The sequence below is a fragment of the Durio zibethinus genome, chromosome 19 (assembly GCF_047325235.1).
Source record: "Durio zibethinus cultivar Kanyao isolate XHJ-2024 chromosome 19, ASM4732523v1, whole genome shotgun sequence".
NCBI classification, from domain to species: domain Eukaryota; kingdom Viridiplantae; phylum Streptophyta; class Magnoliopsida; order Malvales; family Malvaceae; genus Durio; species Durio zibethinus.
The window spans coordinates 1525998-1549104 of record NC_143180.1 but is presented as its reverse complement, the minus strand read 5'-3'; the positions used below and the strand labels follow the sequence as shown (position 1 = coordinate 1549104).

At 32.1% G+C, this 23107-nt stretch overlaps 1 protein-coding gene and 1 pseudogene across 2 annotated transcripts; both read right to left on the bottom strand.

Annotated features, from left to right (window-relative positions):
• Positions 1–1701: 1701 nt before the first annotated feature.
• Positions 1702–5600, bottom strand: LOC111309474 (LRR receptor-like serine/threonine-protein kinase EFR; annotated as a pseudogene). The gene is made up of 3 exons (XR_016330251.1): positions 2830–5600; positions 2248–2637; positions 1702–2040 (listed from the first exon to the last, which is right to left on the bottom strand). The product of XR_016330251.1 is annotated as an LRR receptor-like serine/threonine-protein kinase EFR (transcript).
• Positions 5601–7254: 1654 nt separating this feature from the next.
• LOC111309473 (uncharacterized) lies at positions 7255–11036 on the bottom strand. The gene is made up of 3 exons (XM_089748250.1): positions 8175–11036; positions 7579–8007; positions 7255–7475 (listed from the first exon to the last, which is right to left on the bottom strand). The coding sequence occupies exons 1-3, from the start codon at positions 10885–10887 to the stop codon at positions 7468–7470; spliced, it is 3150 nt and encodes a 1049-aa protein (XP_089604376.1). The 5' UTR covers positions 10888–11036; the 3' UTR covers positions 7255–7467.
• Positions 11037–23107: the final 12071 nt, after the last annotated feature.

The window sequence follows — 23107 nt, the reverse complement described above, 5'->3', positions numbered from 1 at the left end:
ATAATGGGATAGTGATAAAAAAAATTTTATTTGATTATATTTATTTTTAAAATTGTAAATAAATAGTATACGTACTCTCCTAGAAGAATAACCTGTAAAACGAAAAAAAAAATTGCTTCATCAAAAAAAATGAAAAATTGATTTCCTTATGCGACATTTATTTTCATTGCCGGTATTAATTGTAAGTCTTTTAAAAGGCGTTGTAGACTTGATTAATGAGAGTATTTCACTTATAATTATTATAATATAATATAATTAATTAATTAATTAAAATTTAAAATTATATAAAATTAATTAAAATTTTATATAAAGTCTTTTTTTTATAAATGTTGGATATTTATGTAAATTTTTATTATGATTAGATAATTATAATATTATAAAAAAATGGTAGATAATATCCTTCCTGACCAGTAGAACAAAGAATCGAAGAATCTGACCTTGAAATGGCAATGAAAAATGAAAAACTGGGTCTGCTACACTTTTGTTGACTATGACCTGATTTCATGGGTGTGAACTCTTTTATTTCTTTTATTGGAAGAATAACTTAAACGAGACTTAAGTTTATTCGATTTTTATAATTTTTCTTAAAGTATTTATGGTCTATACATGCCCAATAGATATGAAGCTCCAAATCTTCCAATATATTAAAAATTTTTAAAAATTAAACATTATCAATATCAAAACGTTCAGTGGAACTTGAAAACGAAGGCTCTCCCAAAAAGAAAAAATTGAAAACCCTTTATTGTATAATATGTTATATTACATTAAATTGATTCTCACATTAAAATTAAAATTATTATTTTGGCCATCATTATTTGCGTACCCTTAGAAGTAGTATTAAGCCATATCCATATAAACTCAAAAAACAAATTAAGTTTTTAATTTTCTCCAACATTCCAAGTCTTCATCCAAACACCAAAAGAATTTTTTTTAAGCCAAAGTACCTATCTTCTCACTTTTTTTTTAAAGATTTTTTTTTTTAATTTTTTGTTTGATAATATTTCAAATGAACTATATTAATTGCTTAAAATTTTCATTTATCTTAAAATATCATATTTGACACATATTCTATAAACGTGAGTTTAGAGATCAAACAATTTAAATTTATGAAAAATTTTAATAAAAAGTAAGTATATCTATATTAGACATATTGTAAAGATTTACACTCAACTTGCAAGATATTATCTGTTTTAATTTGAAGGTCTCATGATTTTATCTCACAAAAAATTTCTTATAAGTTTTTAAGTTTAAGCGCATATATATTATAGTAGATCCTTAAAACATTTCGATATAAGGAACATTTTATATTAAAATTTGACAGAAACACAAATCACAAGATCACACCAGACGTTAAAACTCTAAAAATAGCTCTTACCGTGTAGCAATTAGCTCTCGTTCAATTGACAATCGCTTTGATATCATTTGTGAAGATTCGCACCTAACTTGTGAGATATTATCTATTTTGACCTAAAGATTTCACGATTTTATTTTACAAAAAATACTTTACAAGTTTTTGAATTTAAATTTCTCTCTTGCTATATATATATATATATATATATATATATATATATATCACATAAATTTTCAAAGTATCCTAATATGTGTTGGAATGCTACACACATACTCATATTTAACACTCAATCTTAAATTTGGATAATATAAAAAATAAAAATATGTAAGTAAAATTTTAATTGATCCGACACTTAATTCATATTTAACATACATCCGTTCACTCGGAAAAGTAGTAACATTGAACGAAAAGAACTATTAATTTCAACAATTTAAAGCACCCATTAATAGCCACAGATTTTGAATAAAACTGTTGATGATGCAACAACAGAAAGGAAACATTAATACAAATTACACAAACAAATTATTGGTGGAAACACTCCCACATTTATTTTCTTTTCTCTAAGAAAATGTTTTTAGCAGAAATTGGAAGTCCTGCAAATACCATATGGATTGTGAATAAAAGAGAAAAGCTGAAGTTTGCCTGATCTATGGCTCTCAAGTTCATATCAAATATGGCACCTTAAGTACCTACAGCATATGAAAACAAGTAAACCTTTAAACCATCATATTTACATTGACAGAATACAACCGAAAAACAATTTACTTGTTAAATCATTTGAACACAAGATTTATTTAAAAAGTAAAGGAAATTAATCTGCCTTGAGTCATGTAATGGTTAAGCATTTTGTCAAGAATAACACTAATTGTTTGCTTCAGCATAAGAGAAAATATTACCTGCTGATTGACCAGCATATAGAGTTTGGCCCTCATGACGTATTCGGGTTGGATGAATCTTGTCTCTAATAGAACAAAGCTTGGTAACAACGTTACTCATGTTCATCCGCTCACTCGGTGATTCAGCTGAGCAAGTGAGTCCTATTTCAAATATTGAAATCCAGCATTGAAGATGTCTATCAATTTCTCCTCTGACTCCCTCCTGCAGAAAAATGGGATCTATAATCTCAGCCACCCGTTCTGGCAAGGCAGCCATAACAAATTTGTAAAGGCTGAAACCTTCTTTGAACATTTCATCAGTCGGCCTTCTCGTCTTAAACATCTCTAGCAAGAGAATGCCATAGCTATACACATCACCTTTTGTTGACAACTCGTTTCCTATGCCATATTCTACAATTAATAAATCACAAATTATGTCGGGTAACAAAAGTAGAGGAGATCTTTTGAAAATTATTTAAAGTTAGCCACTTAGCCTTTCAGCACGTACAAGCTTTAATTATACGAAATTACATTTTGATGTGAAGTAATGTAGTCTTTTCTTGTAAAGCAAAAACTGCTTTTAAATGAATAAAGTGTACTTACCTGGTGGAGCATAACCAATAGTTCCTCTTAATCCAAGAGAGCTTGACTGATTAGAAAAATGGTTAAGCCTGTCTACAGTGCTTGAGCAACATCTACAGACACATTAACTCTTCGGGAGAACTTCAAGTTTCTAATCGTCTCATGTTCATTCATGCCAGCAGATGGATGCAACCAATCCTCCAAACTTCCATTTTCAATGAACTCATATACCAGTGCTTTAAAATCATTGCCCTGATAATCGACACCTGAAATAGCAGTTAATACCTTGACAAGATTCCGATGTCTAATGTTCTTCAAGGCTTCACATTCAGCTAAGAAACTCCTGGAAGCACTACGATTCAGAAGATTGAGTACCTTAACGGCAATAACTACTCCACTCTCTTGAAGAATTCCTTTGTGTACAGAACCAAAGCTGCCTGAACCAACCAAATTTTGGGAGGAGAATCCGTCAGTAGGCTTTAGGATGCTTCGATATGATAAAAGTGAATTTTCTGCACAAGTTGCTGTTGGCTGCTCTTTCTTATTTCTAAACCACAAAATGAGGAAAAAAGAGAATACCAAAGCCACTTCTAAAATTACAAAAGCAACAGCAATTTTTAATTGAAGAGAAATGTTTGATCTTTTGGTGGACGTGTACGAGCTACATCTGGACAAGTGTAACGGGGGGATACCTCGACAAAGCTTACTATTTCCATCAACGAATGTAGCAGTTGCATTCTTGAAGACTCCTTCACTTGGTATCATGCCCTCGAAATCATTGAAAGATAAATTTAAATACTGTAATGACTCAAAGCGCACAAGAAAATTTGGAATCTCAGCGGAAAGGTTCTTGTCAGACAAGTCTAATGCCATAAGACCTCTCAATGAACTTAAAGATGAAGGAATGTGCCCTTTGAACAAATTGCCATCCGAGAACAGTTTCTCTAGTCTTACACAGCTACCCAGATTGTTTGGAAGCGAACCAGATAACTTGTTTCGAGAAACAGACAATCCACCCAGATTTTTCAGATTTCCTATTTCATCAGGAAGTACACCAGTTAAATGGTTCGATGGTAAGTCTAGTACAATGGAAATGGATGAGAATCCAATTACTTCAGGGGGTATGGATCAACTAAGATTGTTATTAGAAAGATATAGTGCAACAAAATTTTTGCAGTTACCTAGACTTGAAGGAATGTTTCCTTGAATATTGTTACCATCTAAAACAAGTTCTATTAACATTGTCAAATTTCCAATAGAAGGGGGAATAGCCCCTGAGAGAAAATAATTACGACCAGCATAAAATATTTTCAACTTCTGTAGCCTCCCAATAACAAGGGGAATGGAACCTGATAGCAGGTTGTGTGATGACTCTAGCAACTCCAAATTGATGAACATTTTGAATCCCAGCTGGAATTCTTCCCGATATTTTGTTCCAAGATATTACTAAATACCTAATAGTGCTAGACAAATTGCTGATGCACTCGGGCGATACCCCTCCAAAATTAGTTTCACTTATATCTTGACCATCTAGTTTAGTAGCATTGGCTAAAGAATAGAGAGTTTAAGTCACTTGCTTCCCCATTTCCAAAATGGTTGTCGTATACCAAAAATCATGATAGTTTATCCAGCTTCCAAATGAGGGCAAGTTTCCACTAAGTTTGTTTGTTGAAACATCAAAATCCATAAGATTTGAGGAATTTGATATTGAAACCGGCAATTGTCCAGTAATTTGGTTTTGCTCGACGACAAAGATTTCAGTAAATGGCATAGTAATTCCTAAGTCAGAAGGAAGAGTACCTTGAATCTTGTTTTCACGAATATCAAAAACTCTAGTATTGGAGAGATTGAAATTGAGAGAGGAATAATACCAGAAACTGCATTTACTGCTACAGAGAAGAATGAAATATTTGTCAATTGCCCAAGAGTTTCAGGTATAGCCCCACTTAGTCCATTCTTGCCCAAAGAAAGTTCCCCTAGAGGCGAAAAGTTCCCCAAGGAAGGTGGGATGCTCCCCCTTAAACTGTTGTTGAATAAAATCAACAATTTCAGGTTTGACAAGAGACCAAGCAAACCAGGTATTTCTCCAGTTAGCTGGTTGCCTCTCAAATGAACTAATGTAAACTTAGAAAAACTAGATAAACTGGAAGGAATCTCACCACTGATGGAGTTATTGGCCAGTTGTAATATTTCTAATCTTCTTAACCGACCAATTTCTTGAGGAAATTCGTTGCTGAAGCTGTTGCCTTCAAGATTCAACACCCTGAAAAACTCAAATTTCCAACATATGGTGATATAGATCCAGCGAGTTTCAGGAATTGCAGTTCCAACCTGTTGAGACTCTGATGTATACTACCGCACGTAACACCATACCACTAACAGAAGTGAATGGAACTATTCCAGGAATGCATAACCGAGAGCTGATCACCAGTTATCTTGGCTTCGAACTCGAGTAATGCTTGTTGATCTGTGTCATTTCCACTCACTACAGGCGTTGCTAAACCAAGGAAGTTGAGTCCTTGCAAGTTCAAGCATAAGAGAAGAATTATAACTTCAAAGTAGAAAAGATAACCAGAGCTGGATACTTCTAAATGCTTGCTCGATAGCACCATCAACCCAAATAAATTTCTTAATAGATGCGATTTGGTTTGTATTTAAGAGTGCACGGGTTCATCAACAAGAACTAGAGTGCAATATGAGAGAAGTTTCGGAACTAGATATATCCTTCTTTGTCTTCGCCGATTTCGAAAGTCATCCGGTTAGGATTTTCATGGGATGGGCACCTGCTTTTAGTGGAAGAAGCGCTACAAACTCACGCAGGCACACATATTCACAACGTTAAAATAGAGCTGAAATCACACAGATGTTAAGATTTTAAACGTGGACTCTTATGATAACTTTAACTTTCATAATTCTTATAATATAATATTTAATTTTCGTTTAATTAGTAACTATTCTGATAATATTTATAAAAATTTATATTTATTTTGTAAAATATTATTTATTTTGATAAGAAAATTTTATAATTTTTTTTTATAAAAATTATTTTATAAATTTAAATTTAAATTTATATATATATATATATATCATAACAAATCTAAGAAATATTCTAATATAAGATTAAGACGATACATTTCCATCTTGGATTTTGACCATAAATGAGCCACATGCTATGTATTTTTATGATGGAATTTAGGTGGCAAAGCGTATGGAATTGGTTAAGTATAGGATGACCCACATCCACGAAATAACAACCTTCTTAGCTGATTGGCTGCCTAACAAAAATCCATCTCAAACAGAGGAATTCGAATGATTAAAATATGAAAAAATTTCTGAATTATTTTATTTTTTAAATACATTTTTATAAGTTTTTATTTTTTAATATTTATCCAATCAAATTTTTATTTCCAAAAATTGATTTATATTAAAATATTATTTACGTATAAATTAAAAAATTAAAAATTTATTCGAATATATAATTAAAAATTAAAAAATTATTTAAATGTAAATTAAAATTAAAAAAGTATTTATTATTTAGTCGATTCAAATTCATAATTAATCAAAGTACTCTTGAAGACTTGAAATCTCTCATGCTAGCAGATTTAGTGGGAGTAGCATATCTTAGATTAGTTTAATCAGCATATCTAAGATTAGTTTACTTGTTTGCATTATTGTTAATTGGAGTTGGCTGAAGCAACCACCGCCACCACTAAGCATCCTATTGGTTGATGGTTGTGAAGTTGGCAAGTTGGAAGATAGGGCTGAAGAACGGCAACCCAACTCTATTATTTGAATCCGATCAAATATCATGTCCACGATATAAAGTTGCATGGAATTGGATGTGATATTCTCCAAGGCTGAATTACGGGCAATTCTATGGTTGAAATTGTGTTGGCTGAACTGACTGTAGGTTATCAAATATTAGCTTTGAAGACAAATTAAAGTGGGAATTTTTGTTGTTCCCTTCTTTATTTATTGGCGTGTACATCTTATATCAAACATGCAAAAGTGAAAAAGGATCGCAAAGGCAAGGAGAAACTAAAAAGAGATCAGACTGAGTAGCAGAGCAATAGGCATAGGTAGCTAAAGCTAGGCTGTCCCAGTGACACCCAAGTCTTGTTTGTTATCATCATCTTTGGGAGAGCCAAAGATACGGTCATCACTGCCAGTAGGATCTTCGACCTTTTCTTCCAGCCTATCAACCTGAATCGCACCCTGGTCTTCCTTGGACCTCAGGTACGTCTTGACGAAAATTTTCACTTTTACAATTAATTTTTATTAATATTAAATTTGTTAATTTCACTCAAATTTTATTTTTATAATATTAAAGGATGTAAAAATCTCTCAATAAAATAATTACTAATTAAAATTTCACTTATTTATATTTTGTAATTATACTTTAAAAATATAATAATAACACATTTTAAAAAATATATTCACCTGCGAATCACGTGATCATGCTACAAAGAGAGACAATGAGGAAATATTATATCTTGTATACAACAAATAGGAATTTAATACAGATTGCGCACAACTATTGGATATGAAGGTAAATACTCCATATTTATTTTCTTTTCTCAAAACAAAGTGCTTGTAGAAAAATTAATATTCAATACAGTACCTTGCATGACCTTATGCTCACAAGTCCAGTATGGCAAATTAGGCACCTGCAACATATGAAAACAAGTCAATCTTTAAACAATCACTGAATGACATTTACTTTGACAAAATTTACCCAAAAAACATTTTATTTTGTCAAATTATGCAAACCTGATGATTGAGCTGCATATAAAGTTTTGCCCAAAGGACGTACTCGAGTTGGATAAAGCTTGTCTCTAATAGAACAAAGCTTGGCAGCAACATCAATCATGTCCATTCGTTCTCTCGGAGATTCAGCAGAACAAGTGACTCCTATTTCAAGAATTGAATTCAAGTATTGGAAAGGCCTGTCATATCCCAGGCTGGTTCCAGTGCAACTATTATTTGTGACTGCTCCTCCTCCGCCTCTCTCTTGAAGGAGAATGGGATCTATAATCCCATCCACTTGTTCTGGCAAAGCTAACTTAACAAAGTCGTGGAGGCTTAAACCCTCTTTAAACAGTTCATCAGTAGGTCTCCTCCCTGTAAACAATTCTAGCAAGAGGATGCCATAGCTATACACATCCCCTTTTGTTGACACCCCACTTCCCAAGCCATATTCTGCCATTCATCGATCACATTGATTACACAACAAATTTAAGAAATTAAAAATTGATGTGAGTAGTCTTTTCTTGTTAAGAGAAATCAACTTCAAAATTATACCTTAATTTGCTTTTGAATAAGTTTTATAATTAGAAATGAATTTAAAGAATATTCGTAAAACTGACCTGGTGGAGCATAACCAATGGTTCCTTTTAATCCAAGAGAGCTTGACTGGTTAGTCGAATAGTTTGGCGTTTCTGTTGAAAGGAATTTTGCTAAGCCAAAATCTCCTACATGGCCAACCATTTCATCGTTGAGTAGAATGTTGCTTGGCTTAAGGTCGCAATGAATGATTGATGTCTCACAATAATGATGGAGATAGTCAAGTGCACTAGCAACATCTGCAGCTATATTTACTCTTTGGAAAAGATTCAAGTTTTTCTCTGTCTCATTCATGCCAACAGATGGATGCAACCAATCCTCCAAGCTCCCATTAACCATAAACTCATAAACAAGAGCTTTAAAATCAGTACCTTTATAATCAACACTGGAACATGCTGTTAATATCCTGACAAGATTTCGATGTCTAATGTTCTTCAAGGCCTCACATTCAGCCATGAAACTCTTTGAAGCTCCTGGCCGTAAAAGATTAAGCACCTTAATGGCAATGACTAATCCATTCTCTTCAAGAATTCCTTTGTACACGGAACCAAAGCTCCCTACACCGACCAAATTTGCAGATGAGAACCCATTTGTAGCCCTTAGGATGCTTCCATATGATAACTTTAAAAGTGACTTCTCTTCACAGGATGGTGCAGCAGGCTGCTTTTTTTTCTTTCTAAAGCACAAAAAGAGGAGAAAGGAGAATACCAAAGTCACTCCTAAAATTGTTGAAGCAATTGCAACTTTTTGTTTGAGAGAATTGTTTGATCTCCTGGTGGACTTTTTCAAGTAACATCCAGGCAAGTGAAGCTCACGGATACCTCCACAAAGCTTACTGTTTCTCTCAACAAATATAGCACTCGCATTCTTAAAGACTCCTCCAGTTGGTACAGCACCATCTAAATCATTGAAAGAAAGATTTAAATATTGCAACGACTCAAAGCTGACAAGAAATTTTGGAATTTCACCAGAGAAATTGTTGTCAGATAAGTCTAATTCTATAAGTCCTCTCAATGAACTCAAAGAAGAAGGAATTAGCCCTTGGAAGAAATTCCCCCTCAAGTATAGTATCTCCAGTCTTACACAGCTACCAAGATTATTCGGAAGCACACCTGATAACCTGTTGAAAGAAACATCCAATTCACCTAGATTTTTCAAATTTTCCACTTCAACTGGAAGCATACCAGTTAAACTGTTTGAAGATAAGTCTAGAGTAATGGACAATGATGAGAGACCGATCACTCCAGTGGGTATTGAACCAGTCAGGTTATTATGAGAAACACTCAACTCAATCAAATTCTCGCACCTAGATAGATCTGAGGGAATGTTGCCCTGAAGATTGTTTTGACGCAAACTGAGGCTAATCAACATCGTCAAATTTCCAAAAGAAGTGGGAATAGCCCCAGAGAGAGAATTATAGGATGCATAAAATACCTTCAGCTTTTGAAGCCTGCCAATACCAAAGGGAATAGAACCTGATAATCGATTGTTGGATGCCACCAGCATCTCCAAGTTGATGAGATTTTCAATCCCAGCTGGAATTCTTCCAAATATTTTGTTCTCTTCTATAATGAAAAAGGAAACACCGGAGAAATTGCTTATGCACTCGGGCAATAGCCCTCCAAAGTTATTTTCGCCTATATTCAGAGTATTTAATGCGGTAGCATTGATCAAAGAGCAAAGAAAGCTCAGGTCAGTTGCTCCCCCACTGCCAAAATGGTTGCCATTGATGGTAAGTCGTGCTAGTTTATGCAGGTTTTTAAATGAAATCAAGTTGCCACTAAGGTTATTTTTCTGAGTATGGAGTGCAAAGAAATTTGAGGCATTAGATATTGAAACGGGGATTGATCCAATAAGTTGGTTATGACTTACTGAAAAGACTTCAATATATGGCATAGTGATTCCCAAGTCCGATGGAAGACTACCTTGAAACTGGTTGTGCCCAAAATCAAGAAGTTTGATATTCGACAGATTGAAAATTGAGACAGGAATGGTACCAGAAATTCCATTCTCTACCAAAGAGAGAACCATAAGATTTGTCAGTTGGTAAAGAGCTTCAGGAATACGCCCACTCAGTCTATTTTTAGCCAGAGTAATCCAATCCAGAGATGATAAGTTCCCTAAGGAAGGTGGGATACTCCCTGTAAACTTGTTGCCATTTAAAAGTAATCTTTTTAGGTTTGACAAGCTGCCAAGCACCCCTGGAATTTCTCCTACTAGCAGGTTGTTTCCAACAGCAAAGATTTCAAGCTTAGAACAACCGGATATATTTGGAGGAAGTTTACCACCAAAGGAGTTGTTGTGCAGTCTTAACTCCTGCAATCTGTGTAAACGACCAATTTCTTGAGGAATTGCGTAACTGAAACTGTTGTTTTGAAGATTTAAAACCCTTAGAAAGCTGAGATTTCCAATATAAGGTGATACAGATCCCATGAGCTTTAGTGATGATAAGTCCAACTTGGTCACTCTGTGATGTCGGCGACTGCATGTAACACCATACCATCGGCAAAAATGAATGGTGTTGTTCCACAAATGCATAAAATCGAGCTGATCACCAGTTATCTTGGCCTTGAACTCCAGTAAAGCTTGTTGATCTGTGTCATTTCCGCTAACCAATGAGGTTGCTAAACCATGCAAGTAAAGACCTTGCATGTTAACGCACGAGAGTAGAATAAAGGCAAGGTAAAATGGAAAAAGATAGCTATGCATTTCCGAAGGCTTGCCTGGTAGATCCATCAAGCCGAATGAATCACTGGTATTGAAATTAGTTTGAATTTTCAAAGTGTTTTGTTTATGAAGAAGAACTAAGTGCAATATTGCAGATGTATTGGATGGAACTCTGTTTTTTGTTTTTTTTTTGTTTTTTGTTTTTTCTTATCTACAATTAACTAAGGTACCAAGAGTTAATTGCACAGGCTTTACCCATAGAATACCCTATGTAGCATAATAATTTAGGATTCACATAATTCTTTTTATTTTTAATTGATTTTCATTAATTATCTTTCTATTTAATTTAAAATTATTAAAAATTTTCAATCATAAATTAATTTTACATTAATTACTTAATATAAAATAATAGATTTCTTAAAAAAGTCTAAATCTAATGAAAAAATTATAAGCATTAAGAATTTGATTAAGTTATTGCCGTAATTTCTAAAAAAATTGACCACAATTAGCACCATAGAAGATTGATGCTGACGAGAAATTGATGTAAGGACAACCTTCAAGCAAATGCTATTGTAGACACCAAATTTATCCGGATGTTAACTGTGTCTCGGTTGAATATTTATCGAATATCATGTTTTTGAACCAAGATTTGATTGTAATTCAATATGGCCAAGGCTTGATTTCAGTTCAATCGGATTGAAGCCCAATTTCAATTCAACTGGGCCTGGGGCTCAATTTTTATCAGGCCTAAGGCCCAATTTTATTCTTTAGGCCCAGCTTACTTTTTATTTTATTTTATTTTTAGTTTTTTTTATTCTATTTTTGTTAAATTAAACAAAACACAAAAAAAGGACAAACAGAAGAATACAAGAAAAGAAAAAAAACAAAGGAGGCAGGGGTTCTTGGTGCTGTGCACAGCACCACTGGCACCACCTACCCTTGCTAGGCCCTGGCCAAGACTAGACAATACTAAAATAAATGGGGTAGAGAGGTTGTGTTGGGGTGTCGTGCCAAGCCCTATGCCACCTGCCTAGGCACAATGCCATGACAGGAGCTCTATAAATAGAGCTCTTAGCCGACTACCAAAAAGAAAAATGAGGAGACCCTGCAACCAAAAAGAGAGAAAGGATTTTATCAAAGATCAAACAAAAAAAAAAAAACTTAGTCCCCTAGAACAAGGAATCCAGCGCTGAAACACCTATAAACAAAATCAAAATTAGTTGCAAAAAAAAAGGTAAATCAGAATACAAAAAAAAAGAGAGTTTTGGCCAAAAGTTAGAAAGTAGATCTAGGGATTTTGGGACTCTTTTTGGTGAAAAAAAAGTCGGATTTATATTTAGGAGGTCGAAAGGAGTTTGTGAGTAGGTTTTAGAATTTTTTGACGACCGAAATGAAGGTCGAAGTTCGCCTTTGACAAGGAACATGGTTGACTTGTCAGAAAATGAAAGAGAGATTTTTTTTAAGAAAAGAAGGAAAATGTGCTGAATTTTTTTTTTTTTTACTTTTATATAGGAGTCTAGCCCTAAAACGATGTCATTTCATCTAAAAGCCCAAAATGATACCGTTTTAAGCTAGGATATACGCGTCAACCTGAAACCTAACCTAGAGTTTACGCACCCGACTCAAAGACCCACTTATTCTTTTACCTCTAACCAGTCCAACTGAACTGACCCAGGCCAAACTAGACAGATGTTGAATCACCAAACCAACCAGACCGGACTTAGCCATCGAACCGATTGGACCCATGTTGACAGGTTCAGTTCAGGTAAAAAAAATTTTAATTTTTAATATTTTTTTATATATTATTTTAATAATATTTATGCATATTAAAATATTTATATTTGTTAGAATAAATTTTGTTGTAGTAAATAAAATAAATGATGAAATATGTAGTTATAATTTTATTAATCTTGAAATAAGCTTTAAAAGATAAAAATAATAAAAGTATAATATTAATAAAAAATGTAAGAAAAATTTTTTTTTATCCAACGATAAAATTTAAATGTACTCCAAGTAGTGACACTTATGAAATCTCTATGTGATAAGATTTTTTTTAAATGCTACAAATATATTGGAGTATTTATAAAAAAAAATTTCAATACAATAAAAATTTTCTTTGTTTTTGCTATAAAATAAAAATAAAAAATAACTAATAAATTAAGAATAAGTAATAAAAAATGTGAAAAAAAAAAATTTTATCCGATGATGGGATTCAAAAGTATTCTAAGTAGAGATGCTTTAAGAAATCTTTAGGTGAAACGATATTTTTTAAATATTACCAGTGTATTAGAATATTTATAAAAAATCTTCAATATAATAAAAAAAAATTTCAAATTTTTAAATGAAAAATTTAATAAAAATTTAATAAAATTTCTAAATTAAAAAACAAAATGTGTGCATTAATGTATTGTCATTTGCATTGCATGCATGGCATAATTTTTTGTGAAAAATAAATTTGAGCCTCCGAAGATAAGATTCTAAGGTATTCCAAGAAGCAATGCCTAAGAAATCTCTAGGTGAGAAAGAGTTCTTCTAATGTTACCAACGTACTGGAACATTTTAAGAATTATTTCAATAAAAAGGTTCTAATTTATTTTTCTCGAATAAAATATAAGCACTAAATAAAATTAAAAAATAATTTCCAATAAATGAAAATTCAAGAAAATTATTTTTCAAATATCGAAAATAAGACTTTTTTTTATCAAAAGCAAAGGATAACACGTAGTTAAGTGGTACCATTTTTAAACGGGTGCTGTGAGGGTGCTAATCTTTCCCCACACATAACAAACTCTCAAACCTAGACTATTCCGTAGACCATAAAATTATCTTTTTAATAAAATTTGATTAATTTTAAAATTTTATTAAAATGATAAATTTTAATAGGTGACCAATCACACCTAGCCAAAAAAGCTTGGTGGCAACTCTATTTTTTATTTTCATTTTCAAATTCGTTAAGCAGTTTCAAAACCGTTACAATAGCTTGGTGACTCCACTGGGGATGTCATTTGTTTTCGAGAAAAATTTACTATGTGTTATCCAAAAATTTTAATTTAAACAATCCTAATCAATTTCTTAGATTTTTATTTTTCACTTTCAATAAGAAAAAAGTCAAAAAAAAAAAAACAAATTGAAATAAAAAAAAATTTTCACACACGTTTCTTTTACTATGCCTCCTATGCTTTATTTTTTTCTTTTGTATTACTCTTGATAAATTAGGAAATGTATACATACACAATGACACAATGCATCTCATGCATGAGTTTTATACCCGGGCTCTGTCCCTTATAGAGAAGTAAAGTATCTATGCCCTCGTAAGGTAATAACCTCCGTAATGGCGAGCGAAATATTTTCACTCCAATTAAATCTTTTTTGTTTGTAACCTATAATGGGTAAGAATCAGAGTGCCTTACTAGTCTAATGTGGAATATAGTAAGAAATAATTTAAGAACCTTTAGACGCATGTCAACCTAAACCAAACATGTAATAAGCTTAAGAATACCTTAGGTAGAGCCTTGCCCACCCTCTTGTAAAAAATATCTAAGTCTAAAATGTATAAGAATAAAAGTTGTGTGTAATGCAAAACAAAACAAAACAACAAAAAAATATTTTTTAATCTCAAACCACACCTTTACACTAACTCAATTTTGTCTTGTTTTTTACTTTTTTATAAATTATATCATGTAGTTTTACATCGAGGTATTTATTTTAGGACATTTTTCTCTTGAGAAGTTCTTCATAGATCCCATAAAACTACAAATTTGCTCAAATCTCATGTAAAAAAAGTTGTATGAATCAATGAAAGTTTCAGATGCTGAAATTTATCCAAAAGCAAATGTCTCTCATTTGCATTCATGCATCATGTGCACCATTTTTGTTTTTTCTTTCAAAAAAAATCAAAAATAAAATGAAAAATAAAATTTTTGACAAATGGCATTCTGATTTAAAAAAAAAAAATTTGGTAATAAAGGTTCAAGAATAGCTTGCCCAACAAAAATTTTAACTCAACCTGCTCACCATTCACACAACACCGAAGCTCAAACAAGAATCATGAAACAAGAATAGGTTAGTCGATTTGAAAGGATGGAGAAGGCTCAAGAAGAACTAAAAGGGGATATTGATAAGATAATGAACATGCTCAAGAATCTTGATAAAAAAAATAGTGAAAGAAAATCTCAGCTTTCAAGAGCAATCATCAGGAATGATGGATCCTATATATCTTTCAGAGTTTGAGCCAGATCAACCCAACCTTTTCAAGAAGCCAGAATGCAAATTCCTACTCTCGGTAAATATTTCAATCCTTATCTAGGAATGACATTCACACCTACTCCAGGATAATTTCAAAATTTTGTTAATCCTATTATAATGAAAAAACCACCTGAGCCAATCTTTATTCTTAATTTGGATGATCCCAATGAGAGAGAAAAGCTAGGGATAAAGACACTTGAGAAAGTAGAAGATATCAGTGCCCAATAAAAAATGAAATTATTAGAAGAAAGACTTAGGGCCATAGAAGGAATGAATTTTTACGGTTCTATAGATGCAGTTAAACTTTGTTTGGTCCTAGACGTGATCATTCCACCTAGATTCAAGGTTTTTGAATTTGAAAAATATGATGGTACAAAATGCCTAATGACCCATATCACTATGTATTGTCATAAAATGACGGCACATGCTCGTGTTGAGAAGCTGTTCATGCATGTATTTCAAGAAAATCTTACGAGATCTAAGCCAAATGGTATGTTCACCTAGATAAGACTTGTATTCATTCTTGGCAAGAGCTTATTAGGGTATTTTTTGCACAATACCGACATGTCATGGATTTAGTTTTAGATCGTCTATCTCTACAGAGTATGAAAAAAAAGGTAATAGAAAGCTTTAAAGAGTATGAACAGAGATGGAGAGATATGATTACATAAGTACAACATTTTCTCACTGAGAAAGAAATAACTGTCTTGTTTGATAATACCCTAAAAGCACCTTATTATGAAAGATTGATAGGCAATATAACCAAAAATTTTACAGATATGATGATATCGGGTTAGATTATTGAAAATGCTATAAAGATTGATAAGCTCGATGCAAAAAAAATAAGTAGTGCAAAAAGAGGAGTAGTATTGAAGAAAAAAAATGAAACCTAAGTGGTGAATTACATGGGGCAATAGTTTAGAGGTTTTACTCCATACCCCATTCTAATGTACCAAACCCATTACCTCATATAAACAATGTTACCTTTATTCTTCATTCATATCAGCCATACCAGCCACTACAACCACTAGCTTATCCACTTCAGTTTCAACTATCCTTTTAAACACTCACCTATTCTCACAACCGTCTTGCTGCACTTACAAGACTAGAATGGAGACCTAGTCCAAACGATGGTCCGAAAGCTTTAAAAAATACCCAAGAAAAATCTACTTTTGATCCTATTCCCATGACATACATAAATTTATACCCTCAACCTATCGAGAAACATTTACTAGCCTTTGTTATTATTGAGCCTTTGAAACTTTCATTTTTCAAATGGTATGACCCTAATGCACTTTGTAATTATCATTATGGAAACCCAAGTCAATCTACTGAGAATTGTACTATCCTAAAACGTAAAGTGCAAGGGTTAATCAATGAAAGGGTTTTAAATTTTAAAATCAGCCAATGAAGAACTCTAAATTTTAATGAGAACCCTCTATCGAACTATACTAGACCATCAATAAATGCTTTGATTGATGGGCAAGCAAGCTAAGTGAAGAGAGGGATAGAAAAAGCTAAAACTTCGATAGCTAAAATGTTTGAAGCCTTAGTCAAAGTAGATATGTTGAAATCAATAAAGCCTCAGAATTACTCTAAAACGGTTAATTTAATTAAGAGGTGTGATTATCATAAAGGTGTTTTAGGGCACTCTATTGAGAGTTGTAACTAAATCCATCAAGAAGTGTAAAAAATAATGGATATGGGTTAAATAAAGTTTTACAAAGAAAGAAAAGATTTGGTGAAAGCTTAAGTGTCTACCATTGATTCAAAAAATAAGTTTATGCATAGATCGATAACTATTTACTATGATGAAGAGCTAACCGTGAGGCCAGAAAGGCCTATTTCTCAACTAGTAGTGATAATTAAAGTTTTTAGCCTTTTTTCATACCAAAATAATAAAGCAGTACCATGAAAGTACGATTGTGATATTATAGTCAACCCAAATACTGCAAACATAATAGGCGTAGGAGGTATAACTCGAAGTGAGAGATATTATACTTCAGAAGCTATAGAAAAAGCTAAAAAAAAAAAGCAAAAGTGGAAGAAAAAAAAAGTTAGAGTAATCTTATTATAGCCCTAGAAAAAGAATGTTACAAGTCGATCTCTGAGAGTGAAGCTTATAAATTTTTAAAGCTAATAAAAATAGCGAGTATAGCATGGTAGAACAACTAAAAAAGATGCCAACTAGAATTTCTCTATTGTCATTATTGCTTAGCTCAAAGTCACACCATAATGCTTTGTTGAAAGTATTAAATCAAGTATATGTGTCCCACAATATCTCTGTTGAATACATGAAATAACTTGTTGACAATCTGACAATTTCAAACTCCTCCTGAAGGTCGAGAAAGTACCAAGGCTCTCTATATTATTGTAAAATACAAAATTCATATAATGGCTAAGGTTTTGATTGATAATGGTTCATCCATCAATGTTATATTTATGACTACTCTGACAAAACTATTTGTTGATGGATTTTATATGAAATCTAGTCATATGATAGTTCGAGCCTTCGATGGAACCTAAAGAGATGTGCTAAGAGACATAAAAATACCATTGTAGATTGGCCCATGCACTTTCAACATGAAATTTCAAGTTATGAATATCTCTTATTCACACAATTGCTTATTGGATAGGCTATGGATTCATATGGTAGGTGCTATTCCATCTTCATTACATTAAAAAGTCAAATTCAATGTTGAAGGAAAGCTGACATGTGTGGTAAGGGAAGAAGATTTACCAGTAACTCAACTAGTAAATATTCCTTATGTGGAATCGATAAATAAAGCACTAGAATGCTTTTATAAATCTTTTGAGATTGCCAATGCAATTTATGTAGTTGAAATATTTAAATTATATTCGTTGTACTTATCTACGACTACTAAAATGGTTGTCAAATAGCTTACCAAGATAGGATGGTGACTTGAAGTTGAACTTGGAAAGAATCTTTAAGGAATCACGAAGCCACTAGCTATATATGAAAAGAAAGATAGATTTGGCTTGGGTTATAAATCGACAAGAGTGGATAGAATGAAAATGATGAATGAGAAAAGAAAAAAAAAGAATGGCTAATCTCAAGAGATATGAGTCGGAGTCAAAGCCCATGGTCATTCTGTACCTCTATGAGTCTTTTTGTTTAAGAGGATACATCTACCCAGATTCACTTGAAACCCTGAGTGCAAAATTTGTGAAAGAATTTTCAGAGCTAGCCATTCAAATGGTAGATGGTGGAGAAAAAAAGAGTCGAAGCGAAAAGCTATTTGTGCACTCTTATATTCCAAATTTCAAGCTAGATAATTAAAAAGTCATAGAGCTATCTGTTGTCTTTAAAACTTTTAAAAAGTAATGTATTATGAAACTTTAAATCTTTAATTGCTTTTTAGAGCATTAGAAGATTTTTTATGACGTGTTTGTGTTTGTTGTTTTAATAAAAGACTTAAAAGATACATCCGTATTTTTTTTTCGCTTTCACATTTATTCTTCCTTAATCATTTTCTTTTCATTCTATTTTTGTGTGCCAATATTCTTTTCATCCAATCCTTTGCAGGGCCTAAATAATGAACACAAAGATAATCATAATAATAATCTCGGATTTGATTTCGAAAACACAATTCATGCTGACGAACTTAATAATGAAAAAGATTCAGATAATTACACACTGCCTTCTAATTTGTTAAAATTAATAGAACAAGAAGATAAGCCAATTGAACCCCACCAAAAAATTATCGAATTAGTGAATTTGGGGAATGATGAAAATAGAAAAAAGGTAAAAGTCAGTACATCTTTTTTACCAGTTAAAAGGCAAAAGCTAGATGAGCTGCTTCAAGAATATTTAGTTATGTTCACGTAGTCTTACCAAGATATGCCTAGACTTAACACTGATATTATAGAGCAAAAGCTAAGGCACATAAAGCCAAAAATACTGCTAAAAATTAAAGAGAAGGTGAAAAAGTAATTTGATATTAAACTTTTGGAGGTGGTAAAATATCTTGAATGGGTAGCAAACATAGTGCCAGTTTCTAAGAAAGATGAAAAAATGAAAATGTGTGTTGATTATCGAGATCTAAATGAGACGAGTCCCAATGATAACTTTCTTCTATCTTATATCGATACCCTAATAGATACTACTGCTAAGCATTCCATATTTTCCTTTATAAATGGCTTCTAGGTTATAATCAAATCAAGATGACTCGAGATGATATGGAGAAGACCACATTTGTGACCATGTAGAGGACGTTTTGTTATAAAGTCATGCATTTTAGGTTAAAAAATACTAGTGCCACTTATCAAAGGCAATGGTGACTCTTTTTCATGACATAATGCATAAAGAATGATGATTTGATTACAAAATCTCATGAAGGAGAAGATTATGAAGTCAATTTAAAAAGTTATTTAATAGATTGAGAAGATTTCAGTTAAAGTTGAATTCTATCAAATGTACATTTGGTGTCAAATCAGAAAAGCTATTGGGCTTTGTGGTTAGTAAAAGAGGAATTGAGGTAGACCCAAATAAGATACAAGCCATCTAAAATTTATTTTCTCTTCATACCCTAAAAAAAGTACGAGGTTTTCTAAGGAGATTAAATTATATTGCTTGTTTCATTTATCAACTCACCGACAAGGGTGATCTTATTTTCAAGCTTCTTAAAAAATATGATCTAGGAGAATGAAATGATGAATGCCAAAAAATTTTTGATAAAGTCAAAGAATACTTGTCAAACCCACATGTATTGGTGTCGTTAATCTCAAGAAAACCTTTGATTTTGTATTTAATAATGCATGAAAATTCAATGGGATGTGTGCTAGGGCAAAGTGATGAAACTAATATAAAAGAACAAGCAATTTACTACTTGAATAAGAAATTCACTGATTACGAGTCTAAGTATTCACCATTAGAGAAGATATGTTATGCATTAGCTTGGATAGCTCGAAGGCTTGACAATACATGCTTTATCACACTATTTGACTCATAGCAAAGTTGAATCTCATTAAGTATATCTTTGAGAAGCCCTCATTGATAGGAAGAATAGCATGGTAGTAAGTTATACTTTCAAAATATGATATTATTTACGTGACTCAAAAGGCTATAAAAAGAAATGTAGTAGCTGAGTTTTCTTACCCCTTCATGCTATCAAAATTATGAACCAATGAACCTGGATTTCCCTGATAAATATGTGATAGCCATTAAAAAAAATGAACCTATTGAAGAGTTTTTGATAATGTATTTTGATGGAGCTATAAATGTTTTAGGCCATGGTATTGAGGCAATTCTAATATCTCGCAACGAGTATTATTATCCCATCGTAGCTAGGTTAAATTTCAATTGCATAAATAATGTAGCTAAATACGAGGCCGGTGTTATTGGTTTGCAAGCAGCAATTAAAAAGAAGATTAAAGTGTTAGATGTGTTTGAAGATTCAGTTTTGGTCATTTATCAATTATGAGAAGAATGAGAAACGAGAGTTTTAAGTTAATCAACCATCATAAATACATCTCTGAGTTGGCTAAACAATTTGAAAAAGTTCAATTTGAACATCTTCCTAGAGAAGAGAACCAAATTGCTAATGCATTGGCTACTCTAGCTACAATGATTAAAATATAAGTAAATATCAAGATCCAACCCATCAAACTAGATGTGAAGAATGAACCAGCATATTGCTCAAGTGTCGAAGAAAAAGTCGAGAGGAAGCCATGATATCATAACCTTATGCAATACATCAAAAGTCAATAATACCCAAAACATGCAATAAAAAATGATAAAAGAACTATCAGAAGGTTAGCTATGAGTGTTTTTTTGGATAAAGATATCCTTTATAAAAAAAGTCAAGATTAAATGTTCTTAAGGTGTGTGAATGCAACTGAAGTAAAAAAGATTATTAAAGAAGTGCATAACGGGGTTTATAGGGGACATGCGAATGGTCATATGATGACTAGACAAATTATGAGGGTTGGTTACTATTGATTGACAATGGAGAGTGACTATACTGATTATGCTAGAAAATGCCATAAGTGTCAGATCTATGCTGACAAGATTCACGCTCATCCATCAATATTTATATTTTAGCTCCTTCATGACCATTCTCTATGTGGAGAATAGATGTCATTGGGCCTATTACTCCAAACACTTTAAATAGGCATAGATTTATTTTTGTGGTGATTGATTATTTCATTAAGTGAGTAAAAGCTACATCATATGCTAGTGTGACCTCGATTTGTGGTCTAAAGTTCATAGAAAAAAGAGATAACATGTAGATATGAACTTTCAGATATGATTATTTTTGATAATGCTAAAAACTTAATTAACAAAATGATGAATAAAGTGTGCACTCAATTCAATATCCATCATCATAATTAGACACCATATCATTCAAAGATGGAGCAATAGAGGCTGTAAATAAGAATATCAAAAGAATCTTAGAGAAAATGATTGATATTTATAAAGATTGATATGAAAAGTTACCTTTTGCTTTGCATGCTTATAGAACATCAGTCCGAATATCTATTGAGGTCACTTCATTCTCTGTGGTATATGGAATGAAAGCTATGCTGCTAGTTAAAGTAAAAATTTCCTTGTTGAGAGTCCTGATAGAGGTAGAGTAAGATGAAACAGAATGGGTTCGAAATTGATATGAGCAGTTGAACCTCATTGAAGAGAAAAAACTTACAGCACTTTGTCATGATCAATTATATCAAAAGAGGATGATGAAAGCACATGATAAGAAAATCCACCCTTATTGCTTTAGGGAAGAAGACTTAGTGCTAAAAAGGATCTTTCAAATCAATATGACAATCGAATAAAATGGACACCAAATTGGGAGGGCCCGTACATAGTGAAAAAGGCCTTTTTCAGTAGGGCATTGATTTTGATAGAAATAAACGGATTTGATTTACCTACTTCGATAAATTTAGATGCTATGAAAAAATATTGTACTTAAAAAAAATTAAAAAATAAAAAATAATGACTCATCTAAGTTGAAAACCTAAAAAGGCGATTTAGATGTTAAAAGAAAGCATCATCAAGAGATAACTTTACAATATAGGGGGCAAGAGTAGTTTGATAAATTCTAAAGAATCAAGGAAATCATTTGATTTAGTTTCAGAAAAAAAAATCTAGGAATATTTTGTTCATGATTATTTTGTGATCATTACTTGGGCACTTTTGTTTCGACTCAAACACTTTTGTTGTCATGCACTTATTACCAATCTAATGAAATATGCTAGCTTTCATTTGGAAATAATGCCTATCCATTCTTTTAACTCATTTGATATCTTTGTTCACCTTGCAAATGAATGAAAGAAATGTGTGGTTGCATTTTGTTTGTCTTGACCTTAAAATGATAAAAAAACAAACATGAAAGATCTCAACATTACTTTTTTAAAGTTGACAAAGGCAGATGAAAATGAACAAGAAAAGCATGACAAGAAATTAATATTGTAGATTTCTGGAAAAGAAAATATTGTTGAGAAAGAATACAATAGTCATACATTAATAATAGATTGGTCATATGGTGATAAAAAAAAAGGACAAAAAGGTGAGAATTTTTGAGAATTTTTTTTACCATAATTGGAAATAAACAATTTTGATTGCATCACATGCATTGTATCTAAAGCATTTGGCACACGCATCCATGAACGATTATAACAAGGACAAGGATTTTTCATTCCCTAATAAAAAAATAAAACAAAATTTTGGTCTTCAAACAAGGATAATGATCAAAGAAAAGACTCCAAATAAAAAGAAAGAGAGAGAAATTTTCTTTTTCAAAAATGACATCTAGTTTTCAAGATTAGCATTTTAAAGTTGTTGAGCTTTTCCTTAGAGAAGTTTTTTTATGATGAGAATTTTTTTTAAGTTACTGAACCTTTGCTGAGAATAGCTTTTTTCAAGATGAGTATTTCTTTAAAGTTGTTAAGCCCTACTTAGAAGAGCTTTTTCAAGATAAAATTTTAAAGTTATCGAGCCTATGCTTAGAAAAGCTTTTTCAAGATGAGATTTTAAAATTATTGAGCCTCTGTTTAAATGAGCTTTTTCAAGATAGAATTT

Bases quoted from the DNA above. Each gene is read 5' to 3' on its own strand.
- LOC111309473 (XM_089748250.1), bottom strand. From the start codon at position 10,887: ATGGATCTACCAGGCAAGCCTTCGGAAATGCATAGCTATCTTTTTCCA. The intron at 8,008-8,174 runs GTCAGTTTTACG...GATGAATGGCAG, and splicing joins CATTGGTTATGCTCCACCAG to AATATGGCTTGGGAAGTGGG.